Source organism: Crotalus tigris, unplaced genomic scaffold (genome assembly GCF_016545835.1).
Source record: "Crotalus tigris isolate CLP2741 ecotype Arizona unplaced genomic scaffold, ASM1654583v1 scf7180000019328.220996217465:2438092, whole genome shotgun sequence".
In the NCBI taxonomy this organism is placed as follows: Eukaryota; Metazoa; Chordata; class Lepidosauria; order Squamata; family Viperidae; genus Crotalus; species Crotalus tigris.
The window spans coordinates 752,133-776,140 of record NW_024097488.1 but is presented as its reverse complement, the minus strand read 5'-3'; the positions used below and the strand labels follow the sequence as shown (position 1 = coordinate 776,140).

The window sequence follows — 24,008 nt, the reverse complement described above, 5'->3', positions numbered from 1 at the left end:
ATATTATTAGAAATATTATTAGATAAGGGGGGGGTGATGTATTCCACTTAACCTGGAGAAAAATAAAGGTCAAGTCAACTATCAATATAATTTCAGTTTTGTACCATGGCAAAATTTTCACATATTTAGCAATTATAGCTCATTGCTAGAAATTTAAGGTCAAATTAATCAGCAAAACTGAACTTTTGGAAGTAGGATTTGTTTTACTGACAGGCAAATATTAAGTGTATTTTATTATTAAAAATCTTATCTGGAACAGTCTACTATTTGGGAATTTGGGGAATTGTAGTCCAGAATTTTAAAGTATGTTACATTAGACAAAAATGGGCAATTATGCCCAAGCAAGTAGAGTCAAAGTCTTAGAGTTTGATCACTGTAATTTGAAAAAAAAAGATATCATAAAGGTTACTGTATTTTTCTATATTTATTTATTAATTTACTAGCTCTGCATAGTGAATTAAAGTAGAAAATATGCACTTTTCATTTTAAAGAAGATATAATGTTCAAGAATTGAGGAAATTTATCTGACTTGTCCCAATCCTATTAGCCTTCCAGAAGGCCCTGACGTCTTGACTATTTCTTTGGGTATTGGAGCAAGGATGTTAGAGTAGCTTGTCCCACAATTGGTATGCCCCAACTGGTCTTTAGTTGTAAAGATAGTCCACAATTTATGACTCCAACTGAGTCCAACATTTCTATTACTAAGCAAGACAGTTTTAAATGAGTTGCACGGCCATTTTACCATCTTTTTTGCCACAGTTTTTAAGCAATCACTGCAGTTGTCAATGAACTATGCAGTTGTTAAGCTAACCTGGCTTCCCCCATTAACTTTGGCTGTCAGAAGCCAGCTGGGAAGGTTACAAGCAGTGCAAATGTCATAAATACATGTCAGTTGCCAAGCGCCCAAATTCTGATCATGTGACCATGTCACAAGTCACTTTTTTCAGTGTTGTTGTACTTCAAAGGGCCACTAAACAAATGGTTATAAGTAGAGGTCTACCCACATTGCAAATCTCTTTTTTGTAATAGGACTTCCTATAAAATAAACAAACAAACAAACAAACAAACAAACAAATCTTGACATTCACTATTTTACATTGTTATTAGTCAAGTACCAAACCATGATATATCAAGGATCCCTCAGAAATAGTTGGGACAGGGTTCACTACAATGAGAAGTTATAAACTTCTGCAAACTAGTCAAGATATTTCATTTTTTGTAAAATTTTTCAGAATCTCCAGCAAGAGGAATTTGTAAATTGCAGACAGCCTGAGAGATGTACATCTAACTACTCTATGTAATATAGGGATCAGGGATCGGAAGCTCTGCTCTGTCTCCAGCAGGATCTGTATTCTCCTTGTGACCGTTTTTGTTTTCTGTTTCCAAAATAATAGTTTTTAGGAAATTATTTGTGACACGGATCATAATCAAAGTCTTGCATACCATCTTTGAGAATGAATCCATCCAGGAAAATTGATTGCAATTCAAAGCATGAAAGAACACCTAATTTTATTTTATCCTGTCACATCACAGGGACATGGATTTGTAATTTGACAAATACAAATGAGGAATGTATGTGTGTTCATTGTGCAAGAAGAAAATTCAAAGAAATGTGTCATCTGATTCATCACAGATCAAAGTAACTTTTCTCGCTTTAGTGATTTACAGAATCATTATTTGTTATATCCTGAGGGAAATCCTGCCAGGTAACAATAAACTTTTAATTTTATTGTTACCTGGCAAGATTTCCCTCAGGATATAACGAATAATGATTCTGCAGATCACTAATTTTATTGTTACCTGGCAGGATTTTCCTCGGGATATAACAAATAATGATTCTGCAAATCACTAAAGCGAGAAAAGTTACTTTGATCTGTGATGAATCAGATGGCACATTTCTTTGAATTTTCTTCTTGCACAATGAACACACATATATTCCTCATTTGTATTTGTCATATTACAAATCCATGTCCCTGTGATGTGACAGGATAAAATAAAATTAGGTGTTCTTTCATGCTTTGAATGTGATAAAATGTATTGACCTTTAGCTTCCTTCCTCCCTCCCTTATATGAACAGCAACAGAAGTCACCAGAAGCTTACTCTTTAGGAGGGTTCAGGTCCTCCGGTCGGGACTCAAAAAAACGAAAGACTTCATCACATTGTGAGATATGAGGTGGAAGCTTTACCAGTGCCTGTTAAAAAGAAAAAAAAATTAGACATCCAAGCAAGCAGGAAATAAAAAGATAAGAAACACTGGGATTACCTTAACTAACACCTGTGGGTAAACAGAACAAACTGCACAAAGGCTTTCATAAACAAATATTAGAGTTTTAATAATGTAATAATTAGTATTGATTTGATTTTTAAAATTAATTATATTCATGTTACAATTACGTTTTACATTTTACATATTTTAAAATTGTTGAGCTGTTTATTTAAACAAATGGAAATACAAGATATACAGTCCAAAATAAATTTAAATTTTGAGCTTATTAACATGGTTACCAATGTTAGTACTGTTCCCTTTTCTCACTGCTGCTCATAATAAACATTCTGATACTTTTCAGAAGCATCACTTTAATGGTGGGCACTTCAGTTCTGTCATACTAACCAGCAAAACATTGGCAGGAGATTTTGGGAATTACAGTATTGCTCAGTTTGTGTTTCTTTTAAAAAGGCTGATCGATGACATATCAACATCAGAACTGCATGTTTAAATAAGGTGACCAACCGTCCTCCTTTTGGGAGGACAGTCCTCTTTTTTTGAGTTCTGTCCTCTCTCAAAAAGTGTCCTCCTAAATGTCCTCCTTTTCCATATACCGTCCTCCTTTGGGAGGACGGTCCTCCTTTTGTGAGTTCTGTCCTCCCTCGAAAATGTCATCCTAAATGTCCTCTTTTTCTATATTTGAAGACTTATCTGCAGGGCTTTTTTCCCCTCATAGAATGCCCAGAAGGTGTTCTAGGACCTTTTTTTGATGTTTTTTTTCAACTTTTGCCTGAGCTGTGCTACTCCCCCTATTGGCTTTCGAAAGGCAATAGGAATTGCTGCTGAGCGCGCCAAAACACCCAGGCGGCAAACTTTGCACGTGCAAGTTGCAGGAACTTTGCACCCCTCACTGCTACCTAACTACACCATCTCTTACTTAGTTCTGCAGATAGCTGGAGAAGACTGGAGCGGTAAGTTTCTCTTGATCTTCCCTGTTCGATTCTACATGGGATGCACAGGGTAGGCGTGGTGCTGGGGGGTGGCTGCAGGGCCAGAGCCAGCGCGGCTGGTGCTTTACGAGCCACGGGGCTGGCTCTATGGGGATGCGCAGGATGGGCAGTGGTGCTGGGGGGTGGCTGGGGGGACAACTGCAGGGCCGGACCCAGAGCAGCTGGTGCTTTGCCTTTGCGAGCCGTGGGGCCGGCTCTACGGGGATGCGCAGGGTGGGCGGTGGTGCTGGGGGGCAGCTGGGGGGGAGGCTGCAGGGCCGGAGCTGGCGTGGCTGGTGCTTTGCCTTTGCGAGCCGTGAGGCCAGCTCTACGGGGATGCGCAGGGTGGGCGGTGGTGCTGGGGGGGCGGCTCAGGGCCGGAGCTGGCTCGGCTGGTGCTTTGTGAGCTGTGGGGCCGGCTCTCCACGGCAGGGCAGCGGTGCTGGCAGGGCAGCTGTGGGCGGGGGCGCGGTGGGCAGTTGACCTTCCATGGGCTGCGCCAGCTGGTGGTCTATGCAGTGCTAACCTGTGCTGCCACCACCTCACCCTGCGCATCTACGTGGCCATCCTGGAGCGCCTGGCTCACAACACCTGCCTCCGCCGCCCATCCCCGCGCAGTCCAGCCGTGTAGATTTTTGGACAAGTGAGAAATCAAGATTGAATGTTGATACTCTATATGCAGCACTTGCTGTAAAATTCAATATGAAGGATATTTCTTGTTCAGATATTTCCAATATATTGTTAGAAGATGATACATTGACAAAAAATATTCATTCAATGGAAAAATACTCATTTAAATAATTAATAGGCATGTAAGCATAATTACAATATAAAATGTTATTGTTACAAATGTTTTCATTATGCATTGATCATATTATAGTGTATTCTGTATTATTGTTGCAATAAATATAATGTTTCTTTTATTTACGATTTTTTTTCTTCAATTTATTCGTGTCCTCCTTTTTGTTGTAAAAAAGTTGGTCACCTTAGTTTAAAAGAAGAAGAATCATTCAAACAAGCGAAAGATATTTTTTATATTTAAATAAGCAATGAAAACAGTAATCTTATTTGCTTCATAATTCAAATACTGTCTATTAGAAATGTAAGAATTAAAATTTGTTTGTGTGTGTTTGTGTATGGGCGTGCACGTGCACTTGTGAGTCAGTGTTTGGTACTACTTGGACAAATCTTGTTTTGCAAGATTTCAGAAGTGGTTTGCCGCTGAGAGGAAGGACTGAGAAAGTGTCATGGTCACCAAGCTGGCTTTATGCCTAAAATGGGACTAAAACTCACGGTCTCACAGTTTCTAACTTATTTATTTATTTATTTATGAGACTTATATACCGCTTTAAGTGCAAGCACTCTCTAAGCGGTGTACACCAGTAAGCAATGAATATATATTTACATTGCCCCCAACAATCTGGGTCCTCATTTTACCTACCCCGGAAGGATGGAAGGCTGAGTCAACCTTGAGCCAGTGAGATTTGAACCGCTGATCTGCTGAACACAGTCAGCTAAAGTGGCCTGCAGTACTGCACTCTAACTGCTGCGCCACCTAGTTAAAACATTGGACGTTATACTAACTTATGTACCTAGATAAGAAGGGATCCAGTTTGTACTCTTTGACTCTATTTTAGATATATTGATTTTGTGCTCCAAAAATATTGCTGATATTTTGCAAGGCATTAAAACTTGGCTTTGCTGTCAGGCCTGAGGCCCTGATAGCATGTCTGAGTCTGTTTCTTGGTTATATTGATTGTTATATATTGTGGTTGTTCTTGATTGCTATATCATCATCATATTATTTGTGTTTTTCATTATTGGTTGTGCTTTTACTCTTTTTTATTTTGTTTTAATTGTTAGCTACCCAGAATTATGTTATGTGGTATGGAAGGCCAGGTCTATGTATTCAATACATAAATAAATAATTATAAGGATCCTGGTTTGCTGATTTGGTTAAGGCTTAGGTTTTTAAAAAATGAGAATAGACTTAATATGGAGAACCTCCATAGAAAGTGGAAGGTGTGCATTATAGCCAATCATTGTCATTACATGAAAAATCCCAATCGCTTTAATTTATATTTACTTCTATTGAAGATGAATAGAGTCACATTATTTACATTTTCTGCAATACTTTTTATATATAACTAATAAGAAAGGAGTGAGAATAGAAATTCTAGTAGCCACACAACTACTTTGGTGGCATCTAGTCTTTGCATTCTATGCTTAGTCAGGAAGATCAAAATGTCCCATCCCTTTTCTTGTATATAGAGTTAACAGTATATTTCTTGACTGATTTGTGAATTGGATTGCTATAACATCATAATGGAAATGATTCCACCAAATAAGGATTGCAAACCATTATGTGCTCTTGGCTTAGTTATTTTATTCCACTCATTCCTGAAAGGTGCAGATAAATTACTTATAGCATATTTTGACTATTTCAGCACAACAAACAATAGCTTGACAGAATGGGAAATGTTTTATGAAGCCAGGTATATAAGGATGAAGAAATACAGTCATAGCCTATTCCCAATTTTTCATGAGAGAATCTGAAAATGGATCATCAAAATAAAACCTGTACTTGAACCATTAAGTAGAGTTAATTCAAAAAGAAAAAATATTGATACCATAATATTTCCTAGAGCCGTCTTAGATGATACCCAACAAATTTCCTCTACAAATGAAAAATCTTATATTCTTATATTAATTGGTAATCTAATATGCTATCTCAAACTATTAATGGACAAAGTGCTGGTGCAAATTTTAACCAAAACATAAATTGTTCTTTTTATTTTATGCACAGCAGAGGAGAAAATGAACACACAATATTCAGATGTTTCAATGAAAAGGTCAATAAAAAGGTCAAAAACTGACTGATAAAAAACGGCAGCCTTGCCCCTTTGTCATTTTATAAAAGACTGAATGATCCTTCTGGAACTTAAGTAGACAGAAGGGAATATAGAGGCCTCTAAACCTTTTTAAAAGTTAATCAAAATAACAGAAATCCAAGGAGTAAACATTTCCATTACTCTACAGTAATACAATTAAACAGACTATGGAAATATAAAATTAGGCTGCAGATCACTTGTGTCTCAAAGACTGCAGATTGCCACAGTTGAGTTAGATACTACATATTCTAAATGAAGCTAAAGAAAAATATGGAGATAGCTTTAAAGTCCTGTTATGTAAATATCAACTTAGAAGGCAGAAAGAAATTGAAGATAAACCCGCCCTGATTCTGCTTTGGCTGAAATGTTGATAAAGGGAAATTCTGATTGGTTTAAAGTTTCTGCTTTCTTTCAGGATTTTTTTTTTTTACTTTCCAATCTAGCCAATAACCCTGAAATTCCAAAGCATTCCCCCTTTCAAGTATTCCCAGTACCAATACCCTCATTAGTTTCCAAGATCAGCCAAGATTAGCTAGGTACTGCCAACTGCCAAGAATTCCTTTTGATTTGCACTAGAAAGAAAAAAGCAGAAAGGAATCTTGTGGAAAAGAAGTCAATTAAATATTCAACAGACAAATGATGTATTGTTAAGACAGTGATCTATTGGTAGCTTGATATAGTTGTGGGAGTTGCTCTAAGTTTGTATGGAAGTCAGTTGCATTCAAAATTCATAGTCCATTCATTCCAAAAGACAAATTTAACTTATATATTTGCCAAATATACATAATATATAAAAGGATTCATAAAAAAACATACTGATTTGAATGATAGATTATGCTGTGATGTTAAATGTTCCAATCACTCTTTCTTATTTAGGGCACTTTTTATTTGCTTATATTTTGCTTACAACTCATTGTCACACATGTGACAAGCTAATGAGAAGAAATGAGAGGAAATCTTACTGTCTAGTAAGTTGATACAAAATATAGCATTTGGCAGAAATAGAACACTTGACAAATGTTGATAATCTCTGGTTGACTTGCAGGAACGCAACGTACTACTTCTCATATGACAGTCTGATTAACAAATGAAATAAATTAGTGGAAGTAAAATTGCTCTTACATTTGTTCTGAAGCACAAAATTTGTACTTATAAATGAACAATTAATGGCAAATATTAGTGTGAGCTCATATAATTTGTATAAGATTTGTAGCCTTCATTTTCCTGATATTGAATCAATAGTTGCATGTAAATATTGATTACATAAGATGTTCCATACATATTTTCCTAGACAAATTGTTTAGAATGGATATTTCTTTTCTTTGTACTTCAAAGTCTTAAAAGTCTATTGCAAAGTTTCAGCAATATGTTTTGGTTAGATTGAAGTCCAACTGGACAAATATTCTGGATGATTTAGAAACTCTGTTAGGATTCTTATTAGTCAGCCCAGAACAGTGTATTATTATTCCCAAATATGCAATTGAAGTGAGTGAATAAAGAGATTGTAAAAGGATAAAAAGCCAGTAAGCCTTTACAATTGTTTCTTATGTCACAATTTAATGTAGTAAATTAGCTTTTCCAATAAAATACCACATGCTTATTAAACTAGTACTCCCAGTTAAGTTTCCTCTTTGAACTTTAACATATAAAGCTGTATTGCCAAGTGTATCTAAAATATTTATTTGGATATCAGGATTCCTTCATAATCATGTTATTTATTCAACTTGCCACATAAGGAGGATCACCAACTTCAATCTCAAAAAGTTTACACTCTCAGATGAGTAACTAGAGGTCAAGATTAGCTTCTGGACAAGGCACAAAATGCACTTAACAAGTAATACATCACAAACCCAAATAGTTTGTTTTCTCTTGTGATAAAATTCTATATTATATATGGTCACTTTGACAGGTACTTTCAGATTTAACAGATACATTCAGAAATGCAAACTACTTCATAATTATTTTGCATTCTGTATTTTTCAGAAGTTTTGTTGAAAGTTCATTCTAGAATGCTATTTGGTTTAAATGATGACATTGATAATAATTTTGAGAAAAGGTTCCATAAATAAAACAGTGATATAAAATAGATCTACTCACATTACCTGATTCCAAATATATGACATATATTTGGTTAATCACTTAGGGAAGATAGATGTGAAATAAAAAAATACTTCAGGCAAGCATAAATAGGAGACTTAGTATCTGTGAACATGGTTGACTTATTTCTGTGAGGTTCTCTAGCTCTGATCTGGAAAGTTTAAGGACCTCAGTGAAGTCTTTCTCATAAACCCAAGAGACCTTCTCATAAACTGGCTGATCTGAATTTATTATTTGTTTCATTGGTCTCTAATTTTTAAATTAATTCACAAAATCTTTATGTCACTACAGTATGGGACACCATGACTATTAAGTCACAGAATGTTCCCAAGGTCTTGAAGACTTTATTTTTCCATCGGTCATTTGAAGGATGTTGGTGGAAGGGGTGTCTTAGGTAGATGAGATATTGCTTCATTTTCTGTTACTTTATTTGGTTTTATTTTGATTATAAGCCACGTAGGGAATAAGCAGTATAGTATAGTATAGTATAGTATAGTATAGTATAGTATAGTATAGTATAGTATAGTATAGTATAGTATAGTATATATGTAATATATTAAAATGTGTATAAAGGAATAAATGCTATGCATTTTTCATCGTGTTTTAAGAAGAAGTGTCACTTACCCTGCAGTATTCATCAATCGGCTTTAATCTCTTCACAGCTACATCTCGAATGTGACTTCTTCGGAATAGGATTTTCCCTAGTGACAAAGAAGATACAGAGATTAAATGTGTGTCTTGCCAAAAATTGTTTATATCATTGTCATTTTGATTCACATATAGATGGAAATAGCTGATGCATTCTACTTTACACCTAAGTAGCCATAAGTGGGTTTTGCTAAATTTACTTATTCTGAAATTTTTAGAGAAGGAAAAGTGCACAATTATTCATATATATTTCTGTAGTTGTTTTAATAAACATGATGTCCAAACATAACTTTCACTTACTTGTATATTACTACACACATTTTGAAGTAAGAATTGCAACATCCAAAAAAGGAATCAAAAGGATAATTATGAACTAATTGATCAATACACAAAAGTTTTGAGTACCTTAAGTAGTATTTTGTTTCAGAGTATACAGAATTAAATAAGCAAATAAATAATAAAACATTCTTACTGATTCACCAGTTTATTATTTCCTCCCTCTCCACTCCATTTCCTATCTTCCAACAAAAACTATATGTTTATGTAATACTCTTTTAACAGATGTATTATACATACATACATATTCCAGAAATGGACAGCAATCTATAAAAGCTTGTTTAAAAAGCAGATAAAAACATTTCCCTGACGGTCCTTTAAAGAAGGTAACCAAATAACTTTAGCTTGCCATGCTTTTCAAATCAACACAAATCCATCCCAAGTGGATGGAAATTTCTTTTAAATTTGTTGAGAATATTAGCTTAAGGGAGTTAGATCTGTTTTTGTGTATTGACAGATGTATATTTCATTCCATTGTAATTCAGTAATACTCCTAATTTAGCCATATGCTAATTCAGCTATCAGCTGAAGAAGACAAAGATACAATATTGAAAGGCACATTCTAAGTAAAATTAGCATGATTTATTCAGCAAGTACTTACAGGCAAATTGGAAAATGTGCACAGACACAAAAGGTAATCTAATGTATATCGAAATGCTTATCTAAAATTGAAAAAGCATGGAAAGTAAAAACCTGCTAAATTATTAATGAAGACTAGTAAATGTTCAACTATAATATATCTAAAAAGACATTGCTGATTGAGAATATTAGATTAGAGCTAAGGTTACTACTGTGGATATAATCTAATGGTGTCATTTATTGTCCTTAACTTGACAGTTATGATTTGCTATCCCATTTGTATTAAGCTGTTACTCAGAGTTCAGAATTCTGTACAAAAATTTGTCAATCTCATAACCACCACTACTATTTTAAGAACTCTCCACTTGGTTGCTGTAATTTGTAGTTAGACATGTCACGGCTCACTCCACAACGAGTGCTGCCACCTCGGCAGCATCGGCCATGCAGGCTTCCATTGAGGAGGTTTGCAGGGCGGCCACTCGGGCATCGCCTTCTCCATTTATTCGCCACTACAAAATTGACAAATACTCATCCGCAGAAGCCTCCTTCGGTAGGAGGATTCTCCAGCAGGTGTTAAACCAAAATTCCACACAGGACCTGTCTATTCCCCAACCCGAGGGACAATAGGCTTGGGTATGTCCCATTGGTGAATTATCCATCTCCAGTGCTGGAGAAGGGGCGTTGTCTTACCTGAACGCCTTTTCTCAGCACGGAGATGGATAATCCACACCCACCATCTTAGGCAGGGAGAATTAGGGATATTTAGTTTGAGCCAAAACGTCTTGCTGTCAGTCAATGGCTTCGCTCATGTCAAGACTGGGAATCTCGTGGTCCAGGACGGGCGTGGCAACTTTGACTGACTGATCTGATTGGGCAGGAATACAGTCTCAACCCATTGGTGGATTATCCATCTCCAGTGCTGGAGAAATAGTAACATTAAAACACACACTGAGGATATAGAAAAGTAGATTAATAAGATCTTATATAGGATTTACTCCAGTCAGATGAAAAGAGAGGAATAAGAAAGAAGGGATAAAGATCTAAAGTATTTGGGCTAGCAGAAGCAATAGGAAAGATAAACAATTAGGTTCTGGACTTAGTATTTTCAATGATATATCACACATGCATATAACAATTCTGCAAACCTTATTAAGCTTTAAATGTAATATATACAATCAGTATGATTCATTCATAATAGTTCTTGTGCATAGATGATTGGATTTACATTCGATTCTTTAAAGAATAGCAAGACCAAAGCTACTGTTTACAGATTTCTAGAAAGCCAGGAAAATAATATACAATTGCCAAAAATAATTACAATGAAGTGTATTGGTCTATCTCCAGGAAAGGAAAAGATTTCATCTGGTAGATCTCAAACTGGCTTTCCTTTAAGTCTTCATTAGTACCATATGATCTACTCCAGCATTAAAAAGTAGAGATTTTGTCCCTAACTTTAGAATAGCAAGTACGAAGTGATGAATAAATGGAACCATGAAAGAAGACCTTCCCCTTTAGAGAAAAATCTTTCTCCCTTATCTTTAACTATTGTTACTATGCTCTGAAGAAATATAAACATATAATTGGTACCACAGGCCAAATTTCTCACTAGGAAATTCTTTACAAGTATCTAAAAGACAATGAACAGTTAAGCCTCTGTTACATACAATCAAATTTGCAAACCATCAATATTAGCAGATTGCTTGAAGCAAGAGAAAGACAGCATTGGACAGAAAGTGTTCTTGTGACTAAACAGAAAATTCATCTCTCTTAGTAATCAACAAACTGTAATAATATGCAATTTGTGTCCATACTGTCCTCAATGTAGTCCTCAATGGCACTACATCCACATGGAGAGAAGTAAGCAGTGGGATATCATAAGGTTCAGCCTTAGGCCCAGTACTCTTCAATATCTTCATAAATGACTTAGATTAGGGAATTGAAAGGGAACACGTCAAATTTGCAGATGATACCAAACTGGTAGGAGTAGCCAACACCCCAGAAACAAACCCAGGATCCAAAAAGATCTTGACAAACTTGAACAATGGGCCTTATCCAACAAAATGAGTTTCAATGTGGAGAAAAGCAAAGTTTTACATTTAGGCAGGAAAAATCAAAGGTACAAGTACAGTTTAGGCAAGACCTGGCTCAAAAACAGTAACTGTGAGAGGTATCTTGGAATCCTAGTGGACGATCAACTGAGTATGAGCCAGCAGTATGCAGCACAGCCAAAAAAGCTAATACAATCCTGGGTTGTATAAACAGAGGCATAGAATCAAGATCACGTGAAGTATTAGTACCGCTTTATAAAATCCTAGTAAGACCACACCTGGAATACTGCAGCCAATTTTGGTCACCATATCACAAAAAAGATATTGAGAGTCTGAAAAAAATTCAGAGAAGAACAACTAAGATGATCAAAGACCTGGAGACTAAAACATATGAAGAACGGCTGCAGGACTTGGGTTTGGCTTGTCTAAAGAAAAGAAAAAATAGGGTGACATGATAGCAGCATTCCAGTATTTGAGGGGCTTCCACAAAGAAGAGGGGGTCAAATTATTCTCCAAAGCACCAGAGGGCAGGACAAGAAACAATGGTTGGAAACTGATCAAAGAGAGAAGCAACCTAGAATTAAGGGAAACTTCCTAACAGTGAGGACAATTAACCAGTGGAACGGCTTGTCTTCAGAAATCATGGGCACTCCATCACTGGAGATTTTTAAGAAGAGGCTAGAAAATCACCTGTCTGAGATGGTATACATTCTCCTGCTTGAGGGGTGAGGGGCACTGGACTAGAAGACCTCCAAGGTCCCTTCCAGATCTATTCTATTCTATTCTATTCTGTTCTGTTCTGTTCTGTTCTGTTCTGTTCTGTTCTGTTCTGTTCTACTCTACTCTACTCTACTCTACTCTATTCTATTGATTTCCTAAACTTTTTAGAAGTGCCCACTTTATTGGAACATCTCTTTGATATCTCTCTGAAGCTAAATAAAGCAGAAACTTGATAGATTAAAAAAAGACAACATGTAATATTAGTGAATAGTGACAGAATCAGTCTTATATCTTTAAGTCAAGAAATCCATACTGCCACATTTTTGGCAAGGGTTTATCAAAGAGCCTGACAGTCAGTTTGAAGTGCTGAAATCATACACTGATTGATGAAGCAGATTATTGAGCAGTTACAAACTAAAATATCAGATAACGATCAAATGTCATCCACAATTTAAAACAAGAATATACCAGAAGAAATAGATTTTAAAATTTAACACAATTACAATTATATTCTATATTATACTCTTGCACTTAAGTTAAAAGTCATCAGGGCATCCAAGAATATTCCTAATCAGTGATAATATGATTCTTACAACATATCACCCATAAAAACATTGCAAGATCTTAAATGTGAGCAATGATTCCAATAGCCTTACAATATGTCTAAGTTTCTTCATTTCAATCTTGATGCAACTTAACAAGCATAATTAAATAGAAAGACACATATTTTGAACTGTGCATTTCATGAGGAAAATGAAAAGATGCTGTTCCATCTTTTCATTCATGCTGGCCTCTCGGTAGCAACATTTGGAACAGCATTCTGGTATGATCCAGCAAGGCTGTTTGTATTATTTTACTGCAGAAAGTCTCAAATTCAATTCTTTCCATAACAGAGCTCTATCTGAGTCTATGCAGAACTGCAGAAAGTTAAAATAAGCATTGCAGATGAGCTAAACAGCTACCTATCTGGCCTATGTGAAAGATGACAGGAGATATAACTCAGCATCTGGAGAACCACAGGTTATCTATCCATGAAATAAAAATTGAAATATAAGAATTAATGGCAAAAAGTTATGAATCTGATAGCACTTTTTCTAACATATTTTATTGAAAGCCCTAAATGTTTCTGAGCTGCAGTTTTGCCTTTTAATAAAGTTTATTACAGGTAGTCCTTCACTTACAACAGTTCATTTAGTGACTGTTCAAAATTACAACAGCACTGACAAAAATACTCATCACCATTTTTCACACTTATGACTGTTACAGCATCCCCATGGTTATGTGATTTATGTTCACATGCTTGACAACTGACTCACATTTATGACGGTTGCAGTGTCCTGGGGTCATGTGATCCCCTTTTGCAACTTCTGACAAGGAAACTCAATGGAGAAACCAGATGCACTTAACAACCATCTTACTAATTTAAGAACTGCAGTGATTCACTTAACAAATATGGTGAGAAAAGTGGTAAAATGAGGCAAAGCTCACTTAACAAATTTCTCACTTAGTAACCTAAATTTTGGGCCCAGTTGTGGTCCTGAGGACTACCTATAGTTGGAAAAGGTGCTACAGATTCCTTTTAATTTTTTCCCACCACAAATGAACACATCTTACTGGGTCGTCAAGAATAACTAACGCACTTTTGATATAAGGCAAAATAAGTATAACCTGGATGTCAGGTTTGCATTCATTGACACTTTAGCTTTTAACAGGGAACCTGTTATAAATGTTCATATCAGAAGTAATATGATCATGCCACATTGACCAATCACATTCTCCAGTCAAAGCAAAAGCATTTAGACATTTACCCAGATATTGCTTTTCTACCTATTACTTCACTGTCTCTTATACAGAAATATGTCCCACCAAAATGTATTCCTCTTCATCTTTGTTCTGTGGTTTTGTGATTTAAAAAAGAAAAAACTTTACAAGAAGGCAAGCATTAGGTAAAATGAATAATGATAAACTTAGGAGGAAAGATGTAAATTGACAAATATGGTTTTGGATTTTGAGTAATTGCACATGAATCTACAATCATGAAAGCAGCCAAACTGGTTAGGCTGCTACAAAAACACTGGCCCAAACAAGCTGAGCCTTCTTTCTAAGCACAGCAAAAAGAAGCAACAACTTCTGAAATACTGCTTGCCTTTGTTCCTGGGTCCTGCTGTGCTATGCAGAGCTGGTTATCGTTTATAAAATTCTGACACCAGAAATCTTACTTACCTCTCAAAGGATGGTAGACTTATGGTCTCCAGTTCCCACCTGATGATAGATAGATGCATCATCTTTACAACCACATGGCCTAAAGAAACTGAGAGATCCATTGAGTTCCCACCCCATATATGCATCTGAATGTCACATGGACTATGTAGACTGGAAGTACTTTCTGAAATCTTCATATCCTAAATAGGCAGAGATTTGTCCTAAGAAGCAGAATTTGACCCCATGCAACACAAGATAACTATTTCAAAGAAATCCATAATTTTAGCACACTGCTAAGGACTGATTGCTTTCTCTATAGCAGTGGTTCTCAACCTTCCTAATGCTGTGACCATTTAATACAGTTCCTCATGTTGTGGTGACCCCCAACCATAAAATGATTTTCGTTACTACTTCATAACTGTAATTTTGCTACTGTTATGAATCGTAATGTAAATATCTGATATGCAGGGTGTATTTTCATTGTTACGAATTGAACATAATTAAAGCATAGTGATTAAGCACAAAAACAAAATAGCAATGCTCGCTGGAGAAGCTTACTCTTCCTTGCTCAAAAATGTTGGGAGGGAGGGAAGGGGAAGGAAGGAAGATTGAAGGGGAAAGGAAGGAGATGGAGAAGGAAGGAGATCGAAGAGGAAAGGAAGGAAGGAAGGAAGGAAGGAAGGAAGGAAGGAAGGAAGGAAGGAAGGAAGGGGAGCGAGAGATTGAAGGGGAAGGGATGGAGATGGAAGGAAGGAAGGAAGGAAGGAAGGAAGGAAGGAAGGAAGGAAGGAAGATTGAAGGGGAAAGGAAGGAGATGGAGAAAGAAGGAGATTGAGGGGGAAAGGAAGGAAGGAAGGAGAGATTGAAGGGGAAGAGAAGGAGATGGATGGATGGATGGATGGAAGGAAGGAAGTAAGGAAGGAAGGAAGGAAGGAAGGAAGGAGAGAGAGAGATTGAAGGGGAAGGGAAGGAGATGGATGGAAAGAAGGAAGGATCAATCTTTGGAGAGTCATGTTTTCCAGATGATGATGAACTGCAACTCCCAGCATTCCCCACTCTTGTCCTCTCCCAGCCGCCCCCCCGGGACCTGCCCACCCCTCCAGCCTCCTGAGTGCCGTCGCAGCGGTGGGGTCATGGGAGCCCCTTTCCACACCGTGCAGCCCTTCACCATCACGACCCTTCCCCGACTCGTTGCATGCAAGAGGGGTGCGGACAGAGCACCAGCTCCCGCTCAGAAGGCACCGCTTCTCTTTTCCAAGCCCGGCCAGCTGGTCTCTGACACACATGTGGGCATCACCACCGCCTGGCTGCTTCCGAGGGCCGGAGAACCAGGAAGCAGCCACTCCTGCCCGCCAATCCCAGGGCCGTGCCGAGCACCAGAGGGCCAAGGCGGCCTCCAATGGCAAGGGAACTGGGCCGGGCAACCAGGAGGTGTGGAGACCGACTCGGCGCCGCAGCTCAGCTCAGCAGCAGCAGCAGCAGTGGCGCGTTGCCAGAGCAGGGTGGGAAGAGAGGGGGCAGTGGTGGCAAGTCATGAAAACAGCGTCCACACGTTCACGGTGCAAACACCTTGGACAGTTTGGCTCTCCCACCTCTTTATTTACTGATCTGCCACAAGCTCATGCAAACAAGCCCTGAGGAGTTCTGAATGAGCGGTTGTTTAAAAAAAAAGCTTTAAGAAATGAGGCAGAAAGGGGAACTCACTCACAGCTCTTTTTTTCCCCTTTCTTGGCAACTGGGAAGGCAGCAGCCAGAGATGCCGCTGCACAAAGGGAGGCGGAGAGAGGGGCAAGGGGGAAAACCTCACTCAACTTTCGCCCTTATCAGACCCGGTTCCCTTCTGGTTGACCCCCTCCCACCCACCCGCTCCCTTCACCTCCCGCTACAGATCGACGCTACCCCTCGGGAGTATTTCGCCAGGCTTTTTTTTTTTACCTTGGCCCTGCGCTTCTCCCAGACGGAAGCCAGGCAAGAGGACCTGAAAGACACCAAGCAGGAGGTTCATAGCCGTGGGTGACGCGGCAGTAGCTGCTCTGCGATGGGTAGTGCAGCCTCGCCATGCTGCTGAAGCGGCTGCTTCCTGTCTGCCTGAGCTGGCTGGCGGAAATAGCCTTGAGCAGAAATTCTCACTAGTGTCTTGGTTCCTAAGACCATCGGAAATATGTGTTCTCCAGCATGATTGGATGGAGAACCCATGGATGGGTTGTCTTAATCTATCTGCTCCAATTAGACTAAGTCTGAATCTTAGTACCACCCCCGCTGTGCCAATTGCACCCCAGTTTTAGACTTAGTCTCTTCGCTCCTGGAGCAGAAGACTGCAGTAATTTCTCATTCACTTTGATTTAGACTAATTATTTCATTATTGATTATTTAATATATTTAATCTTTTTTTCCATTATCTGGAGTTCACTCCTCCTCAAGCCTGGCTGCCCGGCTGGGCCGACATCGGAAATATGTGTTTTCCGATGGTCTTAGGCGACCCCTGTGAAAGGGTCATTCGACCCCCAAAAGGGTCATGACCCACAGGTTGAGAACCGCTGCTCTATAGCAACAAGCTCAATCAGATGGTGATTCATTTTTTTAGCTTTAATTTTTAAATGGGTAAAAGGAAATGGTGCAGATAGTGATGAATCCCTATGTCTTTTGTTTTACTTCACAGGAGAACTTTAGAGCTGGAACTTTCATTGATACCTGAATGTTGTTATCCAACATTTTATATCAATCTGCTCATAAAGAAGATAATAGATGAGCAAATGTCATTGTATGAGCACCATTCTCAAACTAAAATTCCTGGTTTTTTTTTAACTTAGGTTAATTAATACTATTTACTTCATACTATTTTAGCAATAGCAATAGCATTTAGACTTATATACCTCTTCACAGTGCTTTACAGCCCTCTCTAAGCAGTTTACAGAGTCAGCATATTGCCCCCAACAATCTGGGTCCTCGTTTTACTGACCTTGGAAGGGTGGAAGTTTGAGTCAATCTTGAGCCTGTGAGAATCAAACTCTGCCACTCAGCAGAATTGCAAATACTGCGTTTTACCCTTTACTGTTATTTTTACCCTTCAAACTCAGGACTGTTTTAGACAAGAAACAACATGAGCCAAGACAATCAATAGACCCAATCTGCTCCAGCAAATTAATATGCCAACTATTATTCTTGTTTGTAACAAGGATATTGGAAAACTTGAGTTATCTTGTTGTCTTTTTATCCCTAAACAAATGAATATTATGTATATACCATTGGTAAGTGCATGTCTGTGTGTGTGTGTGTGTGTGTGTGTGTGTGTGTGTGTGTTTTCGGGACTATATTTATCTCTAAGTACATCATTGTTTTTTCAGAATAAAGCTTTGTGAAGCATTGTAAGGAGCTCCTGCACTATCACTTTTTAAAATTCATTTTCTTATTATTAAGATGATGGTGGTGGTGGTGGTGGTAGAAATCTATAAAATAGCCACACGGATTATTATTTTTTAAAAAATTTCTTTTTTCCTTTTTCTCTTTACAAAAAACAAAATACAAAGTACATTTTTCTTTTTTCTTAACAATACTATGTCCTATATCTCTTACATTTATTTACACTTATTTACATTACTTCTCATACTTTTTTATTTCTCAATTCTAACCAATTATAATACCTGTCCCATATCTCATGAAATGGGGCGTTGTCTTACCTGAACGCCTTTTCTCAGCAGGATGATGTAGAGTCCAAATGGATGGGTTCTATGACGGCCTTCCTGCCTGGCAGACTGGGTAAAAACTTCGGCCACACCCCTTCCTTTGGGCGTGACCCCAGTTTTAACTTAGGCGAGAAACTTTGTTGGAATTAACATTGCAGCTCTTTATTATATCGTTATTCTCTCCCTGCCTAGACCTATCCTCTGGGTGGGCTTGGACTCTACATCATCCTGCTGAGAAAAGGCGTTCAGGTAAGACAACGCCCCTTCTCCAGCAGGATGGCTGTAGAGTCCAAATGGATGGGACATACCAAAGCCCTCATGTCCCCCTGGGAGGGAATGTCTAGGCTACCGAACTCTGAGCAGATACGACTTGTTGAAGAACTCTTCTGCCAAAAGCCGCGTCTGCTGCTGCTAGGGAATCTAAACGGTAATGTCGAATGAAAACCGAAGGTGAGGACCAGGTTGCGGCCCTGCAAATCTCTTCCACCGGAGCTTGTGTTAGCCACGCCGCAGATGTGGCTGCGCTCTGAGTTGAGTGGGCAGTCACCTGAGTGGGTGCTGGCAAATCCTGTGAGACGTATGCCTGTGCTATGCAGGCTCTGATCCACCTGCCTATGGTGGAAGGAGATACCTTCTTTCCCATAGTTGCTGGTTGAAAGGACACAAATAATGCTTCAGTCTTTCGGAAAGCCGAGGTGCGTTTCACGTAGAAACACAGCGCTCTCCGCACGTCTAGCTTGTGCCATCTGTGTTCTAGCCTATGTTTGGGTCTTGGACAGAAATCAGGAAGCGTAAGTTCCTGAGATCTGTGAAAGATGCTATTTACCTTCGGAATGAAGGTCGGGTCTGGTCTAAGAACAACCCTGTCTTTGAAGAAGGTACACAGATCCTTCCTTACTGACAGTGCTGCAAGTTCTGAGATTCTCCTTGCTGAAGTGATTGCCACAAGGAAAGATACCTTCAGTGATAGGTGATGGAGTGAGCATGTTTCAAGAGGCTCGAAGGGTGCTGATGTCAAGGCTAGAAGGACCTTAGGCAGGTTCCAGGACGGGTACCTGTGTATGACTGGGGGCTTTGTGTTAGATGCCCCTTTTAAGAAAGCACTAATCGCTGGATGTTGTGCTAGAGAAGTTAAGTTGTCGCAGGAGAGTACAGTTGAGAGGGCCGATATCTGTCTGCGGATGGTATTGACTGACAGGCCCTTATTAAGACCCTCCAATAGGTAATCTAGGATATTAGGGATAGATACTGTGGTCGGGTCTAGGTGAAGCGAAGCGCACCACCTACAAAATCCCTTCCATGTAGCGTCGTAAATCCTATTAGTGGACGCTCTTCGTGATGCCTGTATGATCGATATCACCCCTGCCGAATAAGATTGTTTAGTTAAGCTTTGCCGCTCAAATGCCAAGCGGCTAGATGTAGCCACTGGGGATCTGGGTGTACAAGCTTGCCCTGCCTGAGCTTTACCCTGTCCGGGGGAATCCTCCACGGAGGTGATATCGAAAGGTCCACGAGGTCGGCAAACCACGGGCGCCGTGGCCAGTGAGGGGCAATGCAGACCATCTCTGCGCCCTCCAGGATCATCTTGCGTATGGTCGCCGGTATTAATGGCAGCGGTGGGAAGGCGTACAGGAGTTGCGCCGGCCACCGGCACCTGAGAGCATCCGTTCCCTCCGATCCCGGGGACGGGAATCTGGAGAAGAACCTGGGGAGTTGTGTGTTCTTGTGGTTGGCAAATAGATCTAGGTGCGGTTGTCCGAACCTCCAGGAGATCTCCTCGAAGAGAACCGGGTCCAGACGCCATTCCGACTGGTCCACCTTGGCTCTGCTCAGGGAGTCTGCCTGGGTGTTTGTCTCCCCTGAGATGTGTTCCGCTCTGATGGAACTCACATTGGTTTCTGCCCATCGGGCCAGCGCCAATGCTTCCTTCATTAGTTCCACTGATCTCGTTCCTCCCTCCTTGTTTACATGTGCCTTGGCTGCTACATTGTCTGTAAGCACGAGGACGTGCCTCCTCGTTACTAGGTGAGAGAAATGACGGAGGGCCAGGTGTATGGCCCGGAGCTCTAGCCAGTTGATGCTGTGTGACAGGTCCTTCTGTCCCCACTGGCCCTGTGCTATCTGGGTTCCCAGGAGGGCCCCCCATCCGAACAGGCTCGCATCTGTCGTGAGTGTGACCCTGTTTGGTTCCCTGAATATGCTCCCCTTGAGTGTCGTGGGGGATAGCCACCATTTTAGTGATTTCATCACCTGTGCTGGTACCAGCACCCTCTTGCTGGAGGTGCTGAGGTTCCTCCTCTGGTAGGGTAGGAGGAACCACTGCAACTCCCTCGAGTGGAGCCTTGCCCATGGGATGATGCCCATGCAAGATATCATCTTCCCCAGGAGCTTCGAGAGTTGTAGCAAGGGCACTCTCCTGATCTTTTGAATTTGGTGAATTAGCTTGGATATGCTGATCAGTCGCTCCTGGGAAAGGTATACCCTGCACTGTGACGTGTCTATCACCGCGCCCAGGTGTTGCAGTCTCCTTGAGGGAGTGAGGTGACTCTTGTTTAGATTGACCGAGAATCCGTGCCCCTGTAGGGTTCGGATCGTGGTCTCGAGATCTGCCCTTGCTTGCTCCCGAGATCTGGATTGAATCAAGATGTCGTCCAGATAAAACTGAACGCGAACCGGGATCAACCTGAGATGGGCCGCTATTACAGCTAGGATCTTGGTGAATACCCTTGGTGCTGATGATAGTCCGAAGGGTAATGCCCTGTATTGGTAATGTCGACCCGCGTAGGTAAATCTGAGGAATTTCCGGTAACTGGGATGAATGGGGATGTGTAGGTACGCCTCTGTGAGATCTATTGAGGATAATAGATCGTCTTCCCTGACGCTGGCTAGGATGGATTTCAAGGAGTGCATCTTGAACCTCCTGTACTTTATGAAATAGTTCAGGCCCTTCAGGTCCAAGATTGCTCTCCACCCTCCTGATGTCTTTGGGATGACGAAGAGGATAGAATAAAATCCTCTTCCCTCCTCCTCCTTTGGTACCCTCTCTATGGCCTGGATTGACAGGAGGTGGGCTATGGCCGAAGTTATCAGCCTCGTCTTGTGTGCTCTTCTGGAGATGGGACATCTGATGAACCGGTTTGGTGGGGGAGAACAGAAGTCTAAGGTCAGGCCATGCCTGATCGTTTCCAGGACCCAGGCGTCGGTCGTGGTCTGCTCCCAGACCTCGATGAAATTTCCTAACCGACCCCCAATGGGAGTATCCTGTTTGGCGTCACTTGGTACGCTTAAAGGATCTGCCTCCCGCTCCCCTGTATGGGCGTCTGGACTGGAACTGGCCCCTGGCTCCCGGGCTTTGGCGATCCTGGGTTCGATCCTGTCTGGGGTAGAAGGATCGTGAGCCTCTGGGCCAGTCCCAGGATTGCCCTGATCGAAAGGGCTGTCTCCATTCCCAGGGGCTTCCTGGGCGGGAGCCCTGTCTCCGGAAGTCCTGACTGCCTCTCCTGTCTAACTTCTTTGATGGATGTACCAGGATTTTTTTTTTCTTGTCTCTGCCTTCGCTGACATGTGGGTCCAGAATGGAGCCAAATAGGGCTACTCCACTGTATTTGGACGTCGAAAGACGCCATTTGGACCTCAGGTCTGTCTTCCAGTTTTTGAGCCATAGTAGCCTACGTGAGGCCACTGTGGCCGCAATGGATCTAGCTGCATACTTTGTTGCGTACAGTGAAGCGTCAGAGACAAATTGCGAGGCCGCGAGGAGCTTGGCCAATGTTTGGTGTACTCTGACCTGGTCTGGAGGCACCGTGCCTTGCAGTTCCCTCAGCCACATGATACTGGCCCTCGCGAAGAATGATGATGAGGTGGCTGCTCTGGCCGCCCAGGCTGCAGCCATATGGGAACGCCGGAGGGAGTGTTCAAATTTCTTCTCCTCAGGTCTCAAGACCTCCGCCATGTCTCCTGGAATCGCGGAGGTAGAAAATAATGAGATTAAGGGGTTATCTACAGCAGGAACCTCTAACATGTTAGAGAAGGAGGGAGATAGGTTGAAAAGCTTCCTTTCCGCGCTGTTAGGTGCCGGTGGGCTTGCAAGTGAGGACCATTGTTCCTCCAGCGTGGTCATAAAGACCTCCGCACATGGAATGTACTTATCTTGTGGAACCTTTTTGGCAAACAGAGGATTGGCCTCCTTGCTTGTTGAGGGCTTCTCATCCTGTACTGATGTTAGGTTGACTGTGGAAACTGCCTTTATCAGGAGTGATTTTAGGAGCGCTGGGTTAAAGAGGCCAGAGCTCGTCGCCTGCTCAGGTGCAGTCTCCTCGTCCTCCGAGAGGGGCCTGTCTGACATATCAAGGTCCACTGAGTCACCCTCTCCCAGTTGAGAGGAAGTTTCAGAGGTACTGGTAGGGGGTGGCCTAGCCCGACCCTTACGGGGTGTGTGAAAGGCCACTTGCCCCTTAGAAGCCATGAACTGGGAGAATGCATCCTGCATGAATGCATGAAATTGTGCCGACCATATGTTCTCCTGCGCCTTGTCGCTGGAGTGAGGCGCTGGAGTGTGGTCGGGTGAAGAAGCTGGTGAGGAGGGATTGGAGGAATCTAACTGCTCAGTTTCCCCAGGAGGAGACCAAGTCTTGAGCACTTCCTCGGCAGTAGGCTCTGTGCTGGGCGCCACCGCTGGGACAGGGGAAACCAAATCTGTCCCATTGGCATTGGTTCTCTGTGCCCTGCTAATTTGTCTTTCTAAAGCCAAATGTCTCCTCAAAGCCTCTCGCTCAGCCGTTTTAGACTGTCCCTTCTGAGAAAGGTGCTTTGTTTTAGCTTTCTTCTTCCCCCCCACCTCTGCCTCAGAAGATCTGCGTTTTTGTTGTTGCTGTGGGGGGGACAATTGAGGGACCTGTGTGACTGAATACGAGACATTGTCTGCCATTGTGCCAGACACCCCGAGTAGGTAATGCCTGGAGTGGGGGAATGAGGTACGCAGATCAGATGCAGATGCTTGGGGCTGTGCCCTCTTCTGCCTATACAGACAATGGCCGGACAGACAGGAGTCTTTGGACAGAAGATCCTGCAAGGCAGTGACTAAAGGTCACTATAGGAACAGTCAGGGAAAAAAATTCCTCCTCACCTCCTCACCTAGTCCAGACAAGAGCAGTTTATATCTCTCTCTCCCCCAGTCTGTGGCTGTAGCAGCAGACCACGATCAAAACGGATCTCTTCCTTTTCCCTCTTCCTTCCTCTTGCCTTATTTTCTTGAGGAACCTCAGATCCTTACCTAAAGGGATCCCTTCTTTGCTTGCAGGGAAAAGGAGTCCGGGTGGTAGCCCCACCCCCAAGGGAAAATGCAGCGGGAATCCGCTTGTTCAAAATGGCGAATGGGAGGAAGCCACGCCTCCCAAAGATAGCCCGGGAAGCCACGCGGTTTAAACAATGGCGGATCTTTGAATTCAGTAGTGAGGGAGACTCCTTTGGTTTTAAGGGGCTGCGCCTCTCCTCTGAGGGAAGGAAAATAGCGTTAAGGCTCTGTCCTAGTCAGGGCTGCTTTTCGCGCCGCTCAGCTGATCGATGCCGAGCAGCGCCGCAGTTTGCCGCTTCCCGCTCGGCTCAGCTG

The 24,008-nt window shown here is 41.2% G+C and overlaps 1 protein-coding gene across 7 annotated transcripts in view; it reads right to left on the bottom strand.

Annotated features, from left to right (window-relative positions):
* The window catches only part of SH3PXD2A (SH3 and PX domains 2A), a 276,364-nt gene that overhangs the window by 167,619 nt on the left and 84,737 nt on the right, over positions 1-24,008 (bottom strand). For all 7 annotated transcript variants that reach the window (XM_039361669.1, XM_039361666.1, XM_039361667.1 and 4 more), the window contains 2 exons: positions 8,809-8,885; positions 2,102-2,193 (listed from right to left, as the gene is read on the bottom strand). In XM_039361669.1, the coding sequence (XP_039217603.1) occupies positions 2,102-2,193; positions 8,809-8,885 (169 nt within the window). The remainder of the gene's footprint in view (positions 1-2,101; positions 2,194-8,808; positions 8,886-24,008) is intronic.